The sequence below is a fragment of the Phalacrocorax aristotelis genome, chromosome 1, assembly GCF_949628215.1.
Source record: "Phalacrocorax aristotelis chromosome 1, bGulAri2.1, whole genome shotgun sequence".
Lineage (NCBI taxonomy): Eukaryota > Metazoa > Chordata > Aves > Suliformes > Phalacrocoracidae > Phalacrocorax > Phalacrocorax aristotelis.
Genome location: NC_134276.1, coordinates 130817494 through 130834641, shown reverse-complemented (window position 1 = coordinate 130834641; position 17148 = coordinate 130817494). Strand labels below are relative to the sequence as shown.

Sequence of the window (17148 nt, the reverse complement as noted above, 5' to 3'; positions counted from 1 at the left end):
TTAATTTTGAAACGTCCAGTGCATGAACACAGCAGTTTGATACTCCATAATGTTTTACTCTACGCTCTGGTTTTATTCATCTTTAGGACCTTGTTTTTTGCTTATTACATTAATTATTTTGTTGTTTTTTTAATGAATCAATAAGCCCTGGGGATTTACTTTAAAGCTCCTAACTTTCTGAATGAGAAACACTATTTTCCTTATTAAAACACACAGCTTTAAAGGATATGCAAGACAACTTTAGACCACACTTCTTACAATTTTTAAATATAACCATTTCTTTCTTCTGTTCTTGTCTTCTGTTTTTATTGCATTTTAAACTGTTTTGCACGTAACCCTTACATTTTTACCCAGCTGCTCAGAGCAGCTCTGCCGTATTCTGTAAAAAGGCATTGTTGCATTTCTAAGCAGCATGTTAATTTTTAGGAAAGCTGTAGAAAGAGTAGAGCTGCACGCAGAAAATGAATGGAGGGCAAATGGGGTGAGAGAGAGCTGGCTCTAATCGTAAACCTTTGAAATGAGCTGGAAAATTTTGTTGTGAAGATTCAGGGTTTGTTTCTTTAGGAGACAGATGCTGAGAAATGGTGTCCTATTAAGAGTCTGTTTAGTCTCTAGTAATTTCTGGTTAGTATCTCCTTCGTGACCGTTAGAAATTACTTCTTGCTTCTTTCTTCTTGGTACATGTGCATACATACAAACTCCGCAATGTATACCTTATATTGTAACTTCACTTCTTATGAGTTTTCACTTAGAGGTAGTGCCAGGCTGGCATGTTAAATTGCATACCTAATGAATTGACTAATGCTGTTAATCTTGATCCTGAATAGCTCCTTTTATGTTTTACATTTTGTAAACCTTGGAAAAACACTGAAGTTAACTTTTCCCACTTTAGTGCAGTTGTTACCTAACTTGTGGTGAAGGGGACTCTTCCCTGTCTCACCTTTCTTTGACCTAAGTTTTTTTAACACCTTTGGTGGATTCACTTCTTCCCCTGCAAAGTGCAGGTGGGTGAGTTTCTTTCATCCTAGAATCTGAAGTGACACGGTCTGAAGTCAGGCAGCCTGAGGCATCAAGGGCTCTGACTTCTGCTTTCTACTTACTCCCTTCCTACTACTTGTCTTTCCAGTGTTGGTCCAGGTCCTGACCTCTCCATTTTCAATAATACACATATGATCCTATGTGCCTGGGCACTGTGCAGAATGGACTTCCTACCTCCTTGTGCACAGCCAGATATCCTGATACTATGCGCTCTCTTCCACTTCAAAAGTCTTAATAGGTTTCCCAGCAGAGCTGCAAATAGGCTGAGTGATCGTGTGCCCTTGTACACTGACAGGGTCTAGGAAATTTAAAGAATTACCTTTGTGCTGCTTGGGTGTCCCAGACCACTTTCTGTGACCCCAGTGAGAAGTCAACATGGGACTTTAGCTGTATTAGGGAAAACTTTCTCTTTCCTTTCACAGGGGTTCAGAAATTCTGGAGGGAGACAGTGAAGAACTGCAGGAGAGATGGGTTTGTGCAGACCATCCTGGGAAGACGGAGATACCTGCCAGCAATCAAAGATCCAAACCCCTACAGTAAAGCTCAGGTACATTAATTGCAGTTTCTGAGCCATCTTGGTCATGACCTTGCACTTCTCACTTAAGTTAGTTGCTCCCTCAGTTGTTCTCTGGATAACAGAGCTTTTGTCATGGTCTGCTTGATGTAAGTCTTCTGTGACTGGGTGTACAGCTGTTATCACTGTGCTGACGTCACTCCAGAACTCCCACGTTGGAACTGGAGTGAGTAATTTATTGAAATAAATGGTCATGATTTTAAAAAGCCTCCACACAGTGATGTGCTTTAACTCTTCAGACCAAGTTGCTCGCACTCAGCAGTCTTTGTATATTATACACTGTCAGTACTTGAACAAGAAAGGGCATTTAAGTCCTGTATTTTGGGGTATTTGCTCTTATTTCCCCTCAAAGTAAAATTGCTTAAACTTGTTAGATAAATATTTACTTAATATATGCCTTTTTACTGGCATTATTTTTTTTTTCAAGGTCTATGACAGATGTGTCAGAAATTACTACTTCAGTAGGAGAGAATTGATTCCCTGGGAAGATGTTGGTGCATTTCTGTGGGGAGGAAGCATTTTACTTCTCAGTAGGAAGCTGGATTGGGTCATGTGGAATTCAAGACTGGAGTGGAGGAGGGAGGAGGTGGGGGAGTTTGCACTCGAAGTAGTTGAAAGGAAAACAAGGAGACTTTCAAAAAACTTTTTTTTTTAGATTATTTGCCTAATCTGAAGGATTCTTCAGCATGAAGCTTTGTAGGTGCACCTTCTGTACAACTTTAAAATAATATTAAAGATCAGTTAATGAATTATCTTCACTTTCATTTCAGCTTCCTTATAACCTTTTGCACACATTTCAGCTCTAATCAAAGAGACAAGAACCTTTGAATACAATTTGTCTGAGGAGGAGATTAGTAGAGAGGTTGCTTATGTTGGGGAAAAAAAATGACATTGTGTCATAGTGTGGTCCCATGTGGATTTGCATAGCTGCAATGCTCTGGCAGCAGACCAGATTATTATTCCGTAAAGTCCAGCCTCTTGCCTTTTGGTTATCTATTCCTGATGGTTTTGAAGATAGGCAGAAGTGTCTCATGATACTTGGATTAACTGTGAGATTCTTCTGCTCCTTATGAAACTGATACCATGTGTATATGCTTCTCCCTCTTGTGGCTTGTGCCTCTTGCAGGCTATTCCTCTTGATATTAATTAATTTTAAATTTGTGGAAATCCTGCTCTTCTCAGTCACCTGGAGAAATTTCATGTCTGAAGCTGGTCTACAGTGTCTCCTTCTTTCAGGCAGATAAACTCTTTAGCTGGAGGTTTTACTATGTCTGTATTTGGCCATGTGTTTATTATTTCTAATGAAGTATGTGTGACATGCTGGATTTAATTTATTTTTTGGGTGGGTTTTGAGAACAGCTATCTCTGTTTAGGCAGAGCGACAGGCTGTGAATACAACTGTTCAGGGATCTGCTGCAGACATTGTCAAAACAGCCACAGTGAACATTCAGAGACGCCTGGAAGCTTTCCCCTCTGTGATCAAGTCCCACGGGCATCTGGAGAGCTCCCTCCAGAGAGGTAAGACTGGTATGCTCACCTCTTACTTGCACACTAGAGAAAACTTCTGCTGTTACTAATTTAAAAAAAAAAAATGCCTGTTAAAAAAAAACAACAAAGTTAGTGCCTTTGGGCTAGGGATGGGGGACATTTTCTTTCCTGACAGCAGTTAAGTCTGTGTTTAATGGGCAAAAGTAGTCATAAGGAAGGAGAGAGAATGTCTGCTCAATGAACAAAAAAAGCAAATGCTGTCATTAGATCAGAAACCCCAATTGCCTCAAAGCAGATCTTGCAAAGGTTGCAGTGGGAGTTCATGTGATATGGTCTATGATGCCACCACAGAATCGTTCAGAAGTAGGAAGGAGAAACGGAGCAGATACTCTGGCTCCGAAGGCAGTGAAAAGAGAGAGTGGAACAACTTCTAGTTTAAAAATACATTTTTTGATTAGAACTAAGTCTGGAATTTGTTGACTGGAATTTGATGTACAGAGGCCCCACAAGACTATTATATGAAGCACTTAGCAGCGTAAATTTCTTCTGGCTGCAGAGAGCAAAGCTGTGCTGGGGTATTCATTCCCAGAGGAGTGCTATTTTTTAGCATCATGTAGACAGTGTTTTGTTCATCAGTCGTATATTTTTAGAAAGACAACTTAAGTGGAGTGCTGTATTTCTTTGATAGTTCTTATGCTTCAACCTGAAACATGAAGCTGCCTTAATATGAAGAGTCTGATTTGTAGAACTGAGAAGGAAAGCTAAATAATTAATTGCCAAACCTCTAAAAATATGTCAGGGAGTCTTATTTTAGAGAGACGAGGTTCAGAGGTCTGCTCTGAGTAGAAGGCATGTGCTTGGGAGAACTTCCCACCCCTTTCCAGGAGCAGCAGCTGCTGACCTTTGGCCAACATAATTGTAGGAAGGCGAGTAGATGCGTTTGTGACGGTGTTTCCTCTTCTGATACTGGCTGTTTCAAGAACTGCAAGAAGTTCTCTTTCAGAAAGTTATAAATGCCTGTGCCATCAGAGAAGCATCCTGCATCATGTGGCTTCTTCAGCATTGCTGTTCCAGTGTGAGGCTTGTGTGAGGAACTGGTGACGCTGTGAAACCCTTCCTGTAGTTGTGAACTGGGGTCCTCCTGCTAGCTAACCTGAGAAATAAATAACTTTTAGGTCTGTGTGTGTGAGCTTGTGTTTGGTTTTTTGTTTTGTTTTTTTTTTTTTTTTTTTTTTTAAAAAAAAGCTTTTACCATGGAACTGTTTGTTCTGTTTTATTTTTGTCAGACAAGGCCTAGCAGGATCCCTTTTTGTCAGCCGCTTACTTGTTTATTCAAAAACTGCTCTTTTTTTTCCATCCCTTTTTTTAATCAGGACTAGTAGCTACCGTTTCAGAAAACTGCATTTGGGAGGAGGCTTACTGCCTTTTTAGACTAGCCAATAAAATGATTTTGGAAGAGAGAATGTTGTAAACCAACTTCTGATTAAACTTGACATGGTTTTATTTAAAATTTACTTTTAAAACAGATGGTTCAGGAGATGCAACTGTCTCTTGTTTCTGTTCTGATTCATATCTTCATAACGTAAGGCTGAAATGTTTATATCTAAAATGCTTTTCATTAACATTTTTCCCTCAGTAGCTGTACAAATATTGGTAGAATAGTAATGTTTTGTGGTTTTATCTGTAGGCATGGGCTTTTTAATTTTAAAGTTCCTCATGTTCTTTTTCTCAGTGTTAGGAATGTGTGAGGGCTTTTTAATTACAGGAAATGTGCCTTTGCGTAATGGTATCTAATGAACTGTGCTCTTCACCTCTGTAGGGAGGCTAGAGAGGAAGAGAAGCAGAGGGATGTTACATCCCATCAGCGGAGGTTTCTTTATCCTCCAACTCCATGATGAGCTCCTTTACGAAGTTGCGGAGGACGATGTCATCCAGGTAGAGCTGTACAGTTGCGTTTTCAGCTGTCTACTGCATTGTGATGTTTCAAACAAGCCTTCCTTTCTAGGGGCTCAGCTTTTCTTCCCTGCATCCTCTCTCGCCGTGTGCTAAAAGGTCTGTGAAAACAATGTTATATTGGATGAAAAATGATGTTTATATTCTCGATCCCTTTCTTTTCAGACTCAAGCCACCCCCATGGCTGAAGTTCTTTGCTGTTTATAACAGCAGTTTGCAGAACTTCTCTGCAAGACTTGATGAGTGAAAGTAGCTTAATATTGTTGACAGGTATAGGGGGAAGATTTTCCTCATTTGGAGGTGGTTTTGCCTCCTTGTTTACACTCGTGTCTTCCGGTGTTACAGCTGTGGTTTGTGCTCTGAGTAGGGAAAGGAGGATTCTGTGCTTTGGTACTTGTTTCCTCATTCCCTACCTGCCTGCCTGTCTAGTAGGGGCGTTGTGGTGCTGTTTAGCAGCACGGTAGGTAGAAGAAACGTGCTGCGTGGACTTAAGGTACCTGTCATGTGCATATGTGTCTCTGTGTGTGCTTTTCCACTGCGCAGGTGCTCCCGTGTGTCTGGGCTTTGCGCTGTCTGTGCGACAGCTTTCAGTATCAAGCGTTCTAGCTGTATGTTGGCAGTGCGGTGTTTTGCCAAATCCTGAGCTCAAACGCAGGAAGGCTCCCAGGGCATGCTTCCTGGGGATGTCTTTCTCCCACTTCTGTTCTGTGCATACACATCTTCGATGACAAAAGGACACTTGCTGCTGGCAAGCAGTAACTCCTAGTCTGAGAGAGCTTTCACCAGTACTGACAGTATTGGGGAGGGAGGGGTTTTTTCCATCTTGCTGGCACTAAAGCCATGTATTTCTTGGCTGCAACAGCAATTTTTATTCAGACAAGTTAGTTTGGTCACATGCTTGATGCTGGCTTTATCTTATTTTCAGCTGCTGAAGTGCAGAAAAGACGACTAAAAATACCTTTCCGTATATTGAGGAATCTGTGTTCCAGTCAGAGAATCCTTACAAATGATTTGTAGGAGAAACAATGCTAGTGATCATCCTGTTTGCGTTTGCAGTCTATCAGTGAGCTAGCTTGCCTCTTTTAAAAGACCACTTTGTGCTAAACGTGTGAAATGCCTGGGGCTTTAAGGCTTTCCTGGTCTGTGCAGAACGTCAAAGTGAAGGTAGGGAGCTTTCAGAGCTTATCACAACAGCAAGACTGTGATAATATTGCCAAAGATGGTAGAAGGAGGCTTGACCTTTTCTCTGAAGAGCAATGAGGAGTCAGGCAGGAACATAAAGGTATGGACTAGATTAGGAATCAAAGGCTAGAGGCTTTTAAACTGCTTGCTTGTTCCCAGTGTCATTGCATTTATGTTTTTAAGATAGCCAGTATTCCTCCAAGTGAGTTTTAGCTGACCATTGAGAACCCCAGAAATGGTGCGGTTTGCTTAAGGTACAGGAAATTCAGAGCCCAAAGTCCCCAGGTCAGGGTGTCTCATCCCATCAGCTCCCCCAGGAGCCTCACGCAGGTTTTTTGTGTCTCCCCTGTAGCTGCTGTCCCTTGTTCTAGGTGCAGCGGCCCTCAACTGATGTTCCTCACTGGTGGTGTGTGCTGGGACTCTGAGTGTTCTCGGAGAACCTGCCTCTGCACGGCCCATGTTTCTTTTGAAATACTGGGCCCCAAGCTTGATCAAGGCTGCAGTGGTTTGAACAGAGTGGAAAATCGATCTGTGCCACACAAGCAACATTTTCTCTGTTCCACAACTGCCTTTGCTTTCCTTCTCACAACAGTGTGCTTTGCTTAAGCCCTGTCCAGTTTTTAATCTCTGATAACCCCTTTTTTTTTTTTCTCCTGTCCAGGCAGTTATTTTTCATCCTATTTTTGAACAGTAGATTATTTCTATCCTAGTTCCCCATCCTGCTTCTTTCTACTCTGTACTTGCCTGTGCTGAATTACATCCTATTTCAAAGCGTTTTTCTAGGTTATCAGGATCATTTTGGAATGTGGTATGTGAGGGCGTAGAATTTTGGAAGGCAAATCCCCACCTAGTTCTTGATGCTGTTGTAAACTCTTGTGCCCTGATCTCTTCAAATTCCCTCCTCCATTCCCCAGTGAAAACCGTGGAGGAATTTCCACTGTGGGTACCTGGGAGGGAATTAAGAAAAGGCATGGAAGGGTCAGAAAGCTTGAATAGTTCCTATGCTTGACATACTATGTCAGGCCTCTATCTGAGATGGGGGACTGCAATAATTTCAAAACCTCTTTTCATTCTGCTGTGGGATGGGTGTGGATTGAAAGATTCGTTTGAATAAGCAATCAGGATGGGCTGGACTCCGTGTGGGTCTTGGGGTAGGAAAGACAGTCCTTTTATCCAGGGCAAGTATTTACAGTCAGGAAAAAAAAAATCCAGTCTCTTACAATCCAAAAAGTCACTGGCAAAAATATCTTCTGGTCCCCTAACTGTGTACATAAATGAGTGTTTTCGTAGCAATACCTTTGGAGGGCAGCAGATGTTGGAGCTGCCTCAACAAAATAGTGAGGGGGGAACTTGGGCGGTATTTCTAGCACCTGTATTGAATGCGATCTGCTTTCCCAGAGGTCTGTAGTCTGTGTTTCACAGAGTGCCTCTCACGCCAACACAACGAGGAGGAACACGGTTCTTTGCCTCTGGTGTATTTGGTTCGTGTCTCGCTTTCAGTACATGGAAGTTTTCAGAACAGACTCCACAAAACAGAATTATGCAGCTGGGTGAAAGAAGAAACTCTGGAGGACTCCCAAGTGTTTAATGGAGACTTAAACTTGCCTCTTTTCTAAGTAGTCTTAAACGGTGTGGAACCAGTCGCAAATCTGTGCTGCATAAAATGTTACTGGCTTTATACAGTTTCTCCATTCATAAACACTGATCAGGATTAAAATGTTTGGTCGTGTTCCCATCAGCGGTAAGTTGGCGCAAATAAACGCGGGGGAGGACTCCAGGAGTCCGGCCACCCTGGCTATGGGCCGACAAGCAGAGTGCTGAAGTTATGGGTACATCTGATGTCTTGTGTTTTCTTGTAGGTCGCTCAGATTGTCAAGCACGAGATGGAAAACGCCATCAAACTCTCGGTAAAACTGAATGTTAAAGTGAAAATCGGACCTAGCTGGGGAGAGCTGCGGGACCTGGAGCTCTGACGTGAAATGCGGCTTTCTCGCCGCGTTGGTGAGCTGGAAGGCGCTGTGGACGGGGCAGGGCGAGGGCCAGCGTACTCGCGGCCAGCGACAGGCCTGCGTGCAGTGCGCTCCTCCCATATTGGGTTGTGGGCAGATGTCGTTGCAAACTGCCTTCTGAAACGCGTGGTGGAAGCGGGACCCAGTTCACCAAGCCAAACCCTTCAGAGGTCAAACAGCGCGGTGAAGCATGTTTACAGAACTATGAAGTTATTAATTGCTAAAAGCACAGTATTTAAATGAATTCTGTTAAAATATGCTTGATCTCATAATTTAAAGCAAAACCTCAAAGCCTAATGAATTTATTACATATGAAATGAGCTGGATTATTATTAAAACAAGGCACAAAGATAATTTGGCAGTTCTTGTGTGTAATTGTCTATAGGACAATAAAAAAGCCATCGTGTTTGCACTTAACATTGAATGTTACAGTCCTCTGCTAGGATTGTTCTGTACTGAATTCTGTTGATGATACCCAGGTGCCAAAATGGCTTTACAGCTGGATGGATTTCTCACTGCACAGCTGTGCAGGGTTCACAGTGGGTGGAACCGATGCTTGGCTGGCCTCTGACTTTTAGGAAAGCATTTTGGGGACCGGCTGTCATAATTCATCCTACCTTGGAAACTGGCCTTGAGGGGGAGACCATTTGGACTCTTATAGTTAACACAAAATCACCAGCAAAAACATTCAGTTTTAAAGAAAATTCAAAGAAATAAAGAAAATTGGTTTATTGGTTAGACACTTAACAACAATTCCTATTTTTGTGAAGAAAAAAAATCTCAGTCTGGCCAGCTGAAGCGACAGCCTTGCTGGGGTTTGAGGTCTGGTACGTTAGAGAGGCGTTGCTGAATGGTGGTAGGTGTCCTGCGGCTCTTCATTCAGAGACCCGGCTCCTAGGAAAGCCTCATACCCTGCCTGTTGGTAGCCTCACTAAAAACTGCTCGGATTTCTGCTGTGCTTTGCCGCAGCGTCTTTGACTCCTTCTCTGTGATCAGGCAGGAAGTTTTTTCTGGGAGTTTGGGCTTGTCAGGCTGAGCTGGTGCTGTGACTGACTCAGGGCAGCTGCCAGGATCATAAGCTTCAAAACTGGGGGCAAGGAAGGAGCTCTCAGGGAATTAATCTGCCACTGTTTGGTGTTACTCTCCTCGCTAATACCTTCTGGACTGGCTAAACCTCACCTCATGTGGTTTTGTTTCCCTTCCAGGTGGTTGCAGTGGTCATACAGGTTCAGCTGTTTTTGTTAACTTTGTAAAATGCCTGACCTTGGATTCTGTTATTTACATCGTGTGGCTGCACGAGAGAGAGGACAGGTGCCTCCTGTCATCTTCTTTCTGCGTCTAATTATTTTATCATGTCTTTTCTTCTGCAGTTCCTCCCTAATGTAAACATCTCCATCTTTCCGTTCTTGCCCCCTTTGGGAAATTTTCAAACCCCCAATTATTCTTTCATTTCTGAGCTTCTGCCAGATCGTTTTTAAGAAGTGCACTTTTGAAGTTGCCTTTATAGCCTGACCTGGGAAGATGCATACTCGGCTTTCAGCAGCCTGGCAGAATGTTTGAGCTTGTTAATATGAAATGCAGCGCTTTTGGCCTGGCCGTTACCCTGACATCAGAAGTACCTGGCACTGAGGTTTCCAGAACGTGGTGAGTTTTAGAAGATGTTAACGGGGCCTGTGCATGAAAGGCCATGTCCTGGACTCTGATCCACCACCTGCCCGTTGTGCAGCGAAAGGGGCATGTGGTATCGAGGCAAAGCCCTGGCTGATGGTGCCTTGACTGCCCTTCCCAGCACCGACTTGGCCTTCTTTCCTGTTTTGGGTTTCACTTTACGTTGAGACTTTTTGTTTCCTTCCTGCCCGCTCTGTGGTTTTCTTCCACATCTGTCATTTGATGGCTGAGGTCTTTATCCACAGCGTTTGGCTGATGATAGACAGTCGTTTCTTTTCTTAGCTTATTAAAGCTTTTGGTATTAACAGAGCTGAGCCTCGGCACCCTGGTGTCTGACCATTTGTGTGCTCTGCCTGTTAAGATGCTGGGTTGGACTCATTATCAATTCACAGGGCCTAATGATTTCCTGTCCCTTGGTGTCATGCGGTGACACACCTGTGCTGTATTTCAGGCCTCACCGGAGCTGCTGTAATTTGAGTTGCCTGTTCTTTGGCACATTACAATGTTTTCCTCCTGCGTACCGTCTTTAGAATTTTAAGAGGATGGATCGTGCGTGTATTTCCCAACAAGCCTTCCGCACAGGGGTGATGCTAGTCAATAAAGTGATTGACACAGAACTAAACTTATTTTGCTAAACAAACTCAATGAGTTAATTTCAATTAAGCAGTAATTTGGAGCAAATGAGAAGATAAAAGGTGGCCGCTGCTCTGTGGGCGAGGCGGCTGCGGTGTTTGAGCCACGATATTAGAACCGGCTCTGAGCTGTTGCCTCATTGCAGCTATTTACATTCCTTAATTCTGACTAGGCTTTAACTATTAGTGAGACTCAGCAGGGGAAGCAGAAGGGGACTTAGGTGAGGGAAGCAGAGGCACTGCTTAGAACGGCGCGGAAGAGGGTCCAAAGTCAGTAGAAGGAGGTTGGCTGCTCGCATTACTTATGTATTTTTGCCTGGGGGCCCCCTCCCTCTGCGCTGCCCTCGCCCGCTGCTGCACCAGCAGGGGGTCTCTGGCTGCCAGAGGAATTGGGTTGGGACCCACTCCTGACAAATAGCTGCGGTCACCAGGAACACAGTGTTCTCACACATGAGCCTGTGTGACCCAGCTCCTTGCAGGTAAGGAGAGCCCCTCCCCTTTGGCGGCCGAGCAGCCTTGTTCCCTTCGGTTCAGACCTCCTTTCTTGTCAAAATGACTCAAATTTCCATTCAGCCTGCTACTGGTACGGGACAGGGCTTCCCCAGACTCGGCAGCAGGAACTCCTGCCGTTGATGTTCAATACGGCTACTCAGTCCTTTTCCTCATGTGCAGAGCACAAGCTTGTTCTGCCTTGTCTTTCTGCTGCAGCTTTCCTTCTCTCCCTGCCTACTGAAAGTGCTCTGTGCGCTTTCCTGTAGCTGGGCAGTGGTGGGAGGGGGCCAGGTGACAACTGATGACACACACCTCATCTGATCTGGTTTGGGCCTTGTGCCTTCTCCCATGCCACTTGTATTGCTTTAAGGACAGAGTTGAGATTTTCCTGCTATTATTTTCATATAAACCTGTAGCTGAAAAGAGGGAGCTGGATGCTCAGTAGCATTGGCTGATGTTTGAGCCTCTCCTGGCAGAGCAACTCAATCATGTTGTTGGTAAGTGCTCTTAAATGAGCTTGCTTCTGCCCTCCTTGAGAGTTCAGCTTGTAGGTGACTGCTTGTACCCTGAAGTGGGAGTGATGTGAAGGATGCTCTCAGCCAGCTGACAAGTCCAGGTAGCGGGGCCACGGTTCCTGGGGGGCTGGCAGCAGGAGTACGAGCGCAATGCAAGCTCCCTGTAGTAAAGCAGAGGAACATTAGCTGAGGTCGAGGTTCTGTCCTCGAGTGAGCTGCCAGCGGCGGGGAGGCGGCCATCCCCCACCCTGGCAACAACCATGGCTGTGTTTTTCCGTACTCCTGAGGGAGCGAGCAGCGTGAACTCCATCCAAAGGCTTTATATAAGCTACGTGCCTTAGAACTACTATAAAGAATCTAGGAGCAGAGGTTGGGGGGGAAAAAAAAAAGAGATCAACACCAAATAATATCAATTCTTTCCTTTATTTTCGTTCCCTTTTTTTTGATCTTTTTTTTTTTTTTTTTTTTTGGTTGGTACTGGGGGGTCCAAACAGCCTCGGTTAAAGATGACATCATTTTCCTTAGGCTAGCTGTGGAAACAGGCCATGGTTAGCGCAGGATCGTGTGGGTCGTCCATCCCCTCCCCCCCCCAGATTAGCCTTCATTCTGAGAGGCAGGTAATGACTCGTTAACAAACACCACACGTAGTCTGGCCACACTTCTGAATATTGGTTGCTATTTAAAAAAGTACAACGTTTGATTCTGTTGATTTAATCACAAAACAAAACACAGGAATGGAAACACTCATTTACATGACTATTGCTTATACACCTAAGATGATGAGTTGACTACAAATGGCCACACGTAGGCCGTTAATGAGAGAGAGTGTGTTCTTAGACCATACCAAGGCAAAACAACCATTCAAGGCTGAACTAACGATGCTGTGCTTGAATTCACCTTTAGGTCATGGAAAAGGACCTTGGGGGGGCTTTAAGGGGCATGATTAAATCTGGCTTTTTACCTCTGTTACAATACACAGTTTATAAATGGCGGGGGGGGTGTGGGGGGGGTGTGTGTGTGTGTGTGGTGTGTGTGGGTGTCCTGAGGCTGAACACAGCTTTTACATAAGCTGCAATGTTTTCTTCTCTTCTTAAATTGCACACTAAAAAAACACATAACATTTTTGCATGCACGTCTTCAATACACTGCACACACGGTGGTGTGCAAGGGCTCCTGCAAAAGGCTACATAAACTCAGAGAATTTCTGTATGCTGTGACAGTTTTATATAATGTGTAGTAAACACTAGTGAAGTTCTGTTAAATATTTCTGTAAGCAGCTGTATTCTGGTAATGTAGAGGATGGCTAATTAATGTAAATAGCTGAACTGTAGAACTGTAAAAAAAAAATTTAGAAAACAGGTAATTATACAACCCAAAACCTGATTCTCATTTTCCTTTATCTTGTCTTTTAATTCAAGAGTTGAAGCTTAAGTTAAGACTCTAGGAATGGCTTTTCTTCTTTTTTTTTTTTTTTTTTTAAATAAAATAGCTCGTACTTCATTGAAGACATGCCAACTTTGAAACTATAGAAATAATGTAATTTCATTTATTTGCTCTGCAAACTCTGTCTATCTACAGCTCCAGGCATAAGCTTAAACGCACCTGGTCAAGCCCGGGGGGGTGGGGGTGTTGCTGCTGGAAGTGCTGTGTGTCTGGTTTTGGACATGGTGCGATGGAGAGGTCTCCTCTATCTCTTGAGATAGAGTTGTTCTCCTGTAAAGAAGAAGGTGGGGGACCGGGCATCTAAGGGAACAAGAAGCATTTTTGAATTGAACAAATATTTCCAGCCAATCTGGTCTATTGTAACCAAGGACTGTGAGGGTGAGGATGCCTCTAAGTTCTGGCTTTTGCTTGAGGCGGTGCTGTCTTAGGGGGAAAGGTGAAAGCACGTGATTTCAGCATCCAGCGACAGCTGCTGTCCTCAGTTTTCTCACAGCCAGCCAGGTCAGGTGCTGTGCTCGTTGCTCGGAATGCAGCATCTCTGTTCCTTTCGCTAACCACCTGTGGTAGCGGTCAGGTCAGGCCTTTCAGAAAAATCCCACACTCCCCCTCATTTCACAATAAATCAACCAGGCAAAAGTTCTTCCTCCCACATCGACGTTTTTAAGTGAAGGTTTGTTTTGGTTTTTTTTTCTCCACATACATGGTAGATCTCGATAGAAAGCATTTAACAGTGTGCACTAACAAACTTATACAACATATACATTACATCATATATATATTTTTATATATAGAATGTTCTATATACAAACATATACAACTTTTTAGATCTCTACAGACTACAAGAAAATTGATAATTATTGTCACAAGTGGTGAACTTAACACAACAGAAAGAGTAATTTGTAACTGCCTGGAAATATGTAAAATACCTAAGAGTGGAAAGGAAGGTACAGCTGTGACCTGGTGGGGAGTACTAGAGAAAAGTTGCTTACACGTTTAAGTATGAAAAATTGTATGTTTGAGGGATGCTAGATGCTCGTTTTTCTCTTGCATAAAAATGCAACTGGAATCTACTGGCAGGCTTGGGGTTCTTCCCCCTACCCCGGTGTTAAGCTAGAGACCGCTGGCAAAGTCAGCCAGGCATTGTGTAAAAGACTTGTTGAAGCCCCTTTTCTCTCTGGGCGTGCTGGCGTGATTAGCAAATAAAAGTTGCTCTTAAATTTTTACATTTGATCCTCAAACAAGCAAGCGGCCCGCTCCAGCTCCAGCCTGAGCACACTTTCACTGAGAGCACGGTAATGGGGATCTTTGCAGTATCAGTGACCTGCGGGAGGTACAGCAGAAAACTCAGGTGGAACTGGGTAGCTTCCTTGCCATTGGAGTGACCCAACCGTGGCCTGAGCACCACGTGCTACCGCTCACCCAGGCTGTGTTCTTAAAAGGCTGACTGCGTTTTACCAGTTTATAGTGGAAACTGGCCTCGCGGGTGTGCAGGCGCCACACGGGAACAGGTGATGGCCCTCCCATCTGCGCCGAGGCAAGCGTAGAGCTGGGTACAGAACAAACGCTGGTGGGGCGGCCCTGGCTTGGTGTCAGTGAAGATGGCTTAGCTTCACTGTGAAAGCAGAGAAGGCAGGAAGAATACGGGCTAGAAAGCTGGTTGGAGCGTTTGAATGATCTGCTGCCCCAAAGGATGTTGTTGCCCAGAGACTAGTGGTTTTGGATTGGAGGCCAGAGCACAGGCAGCGTGAATATACATTTAAACAGAAGGCAGAACTGCTGTAATGTTGGTCTCATTTATTTCTCAATCTAGATGCCTGGGTACAGCGATGCTTTCCCTCACACACACACGGGCTGCTGGGAGGAATTGCCCAACCCAGTTCATACTGGCATCAGAGTGGTGAGTTTGCTGTTTACACACCCAGAGAGGCAGACAGACACTCTGGTCACAGACAACGCCGAGCCCTTAACTCTCCGCAGAACACTAGGCAGTGCTTGGGCTTTGACCTTTTGCCCAGTAACATTCTACAGTTCTCACCATTACAGCGCGGTTTCTCCTGTGACAGAGAGGAACTTTGGGTCTCCTTCTGCAATTGAGTGACACTTGTCAGGGTGTCATTTTGATTTTGCCCACAGAGACATGTAAAAGAATGTAAAGCACAAAATTCCTGTTGTGCTACAAGGCTAATTTGAAGCTTAATGCCTCAGATCTGTTCCAACCCTTTAACTTGTGCAGCTGGGATGACAGCGCAATTTCCTGGACTCCATTTTATTATAAGAAAATGAAGGATATGGGAAAGGCATCGCTAGGAGAGATCATCAGAACACTGGGGTGAGATAAACGCCAGTGAAGTTAAGATCTAGTCAGGAGGGTGACGCTGCCTGTCTGCATCAGTGTCCGTCAGGACACCTTGAAGGGACAGAGGATGTCACTCTTCTCATATAGAAAAGTTTTAAATGCTGTTCTTCCTCACTTTCCTTTTCTAATCTGAAATTACGTCCAGGCACATGAAAAGAAGCCTTTGGTGCCCTGTTTCCAAGACAATCTTGGAAAAATTTCTAACTTAACAGTTGACCTGTGTGGTGTGGAGGCTCCTGCAGGCTACTGAGACTGCAGCACACCCATGGACTAGGGCTCTATTCGATAAGACAGGTAACAGGTTCTACTTACTGTTCTCTTCTGTAGCTGCAGGTTGGAGAGTTTTCTGCAGTGTTCACTGTAGAAACCAAACAAGCCGCTCTGAAGCAGAAGCAAATTACTTTTAGCAGCATGAGAGCAGAAAAATCAATTGCGACGCACCCGGGGTGCCATTTTATATATGTGCCGATTCAGCATTGTATGTTGACCCTTGTTTTTTGTGCTCCTCTCCTGGCCCATCGTTTAGTCTTGCTGCTGTGCTCTCTCTCCCCCAGCTTTAGGGGGCTACTGTGCAGTTTCCTTAGCATAATTTCAACTGACTGCTTGAGAAAAATCGTGGCTCTGCAAGCTGCTAAGCAGCTTCTGTGAGCAGAACTTGACAGGACTCCCCAACTCGTAGCCCTGGGCTTTCCCATCTTGCCTTTCCTAACTTGAAGAAGCGCTTTCCTAAGCTGGTTTTCTATTTCTGCTACTGAGAAATAAGGCAACAGAGTGCTAGAGACACCACAGGGATGAAAAATGTCACAGCCCCCTTCAAGGACAACTGAGATTAATCTAGAGCACGCTTGTAAAAGTGCAGAGAAGGATGACATGGCGTGTGCTCTGAATTGGAAATAAGCCATCTATGCTCATGTTTTCATGACATTTCAGATAGGGCCTGTCTAGCTACTTGAAAAATCTGTAAGTTTGGGGCATTTTGGGATTTTGAAGTTAGTTATTCTTCTGGTAGGAATGTAACAGCAAGGTTGTTTGAGGGAAATAAATGGCAGATAAGAAAATGCAGCTCAACTAATTTTTATGTTGAGAACAGTAGCAAACATGCTTGAAATGTACTGGCTTTTTGTAATGTCACTTTTAAAAAATAAAGATTTTTACCATTTAAGGTTGGTTTTTTTTTTGCTCAGAATAGAAATAAATCCCATTTTTCTTCGGTCACAACATGCTTTCTTTTTCTCTTTTTTTCTTAAGATGTCAATTAGTCATGCAAAGTTTTATAAGTGCATTAACATTCGAGTTTGTACAGAATATTTTTAACCAGACGCACTCCCCACAGTTCGTACCTACAGCTTCTGAAAAACTACATGCCACAGTGATGGTTGAGTTCCTTTTGGAAAAAAAACTTGGCTACCGCATGAGCCAGCCAGTGGAGTAAGACCCACATGGTTCTAGCTTCCGTCTCACGGTCTGTAAAATTTCTCCTTGACTCCCACTGTGATGACTCCAATAACAGTAACAGGAAAACATCTTCTAGGAGAAAAAACTCTCTCTGGCCAGTGACTGGTGGATTGGGGAATGAATGTTGCTTCCCTGAACCGTGCTCTTAACAAAGCCACAAGCAGCGGCTCCGGAAGTCTAAAACTGGTACCACTTTTTGTCCTTGTATTTCAGCATCACCTACAGAAATGGGAAACAAACAAACGGGTATAAACCACAGCTCTGCAGGTGAGGTATCGCACATGACTTAGGCCCATTAACTGTCACAAACTTCGTAAGTAAAAAAGGAGGAGCGATGCAGTGT

General features: G+C 43.9%; 2 protein-coding genes across 6 annotated transcripts in view; one reads left to right on the top strand and one right to left on the bottom strand.

Moving 5' to 3' along the window:
* POLQ (DNA polymerase theta) overlaps window positions 1-13021 on the top strand; it is a 62727-nt gene extending 49706 nt beyond the window's left edge. For all 4 annotated transcript variants that reach the window (XM_075107338.1, XM_075107332.1, XM_075107323.1 and 1 more), the window contains exons 27-30: window positions 1461-1585; window positions 2986-3130; window positions 4920-5035; window positions 8095-13021. In XM_075107338.1, coding sequence (XP_074963439.1) covers window positions 1461-1585; window positions 2986-3130; window positions 4920-5035; window positions 8095-8208 — 500 coding nt within the window. In that variant the 3' untranslated portion in view covers window positions 8209-13021. The remainder of the gene's footprint in view (window positions 1-1460; window positions 1586-2985; window positions 3131-4919; window positions 5036-8094) is intronic.
* Window positions 11956-17148, bottom strand: part of STXBP5L (syntaxin binding protein 5L) — a 204894-nt gene continuing 199701 nt past the window's right edge. For both annotated transcript variants that reach the window (XM_075107357.1, XM_075107366.1), the window contains one exon: window positions 11956-17024. In XM_075107357.1, coding sequence (XP_074963458.1) covers window positions 16983-17024 — 42 coding nt within the window. In that variant the 3' untranslated portion in view covers window positions 11956-16982. The remainder of the gene's footprint in view (window positions 17025-17148) is intronic.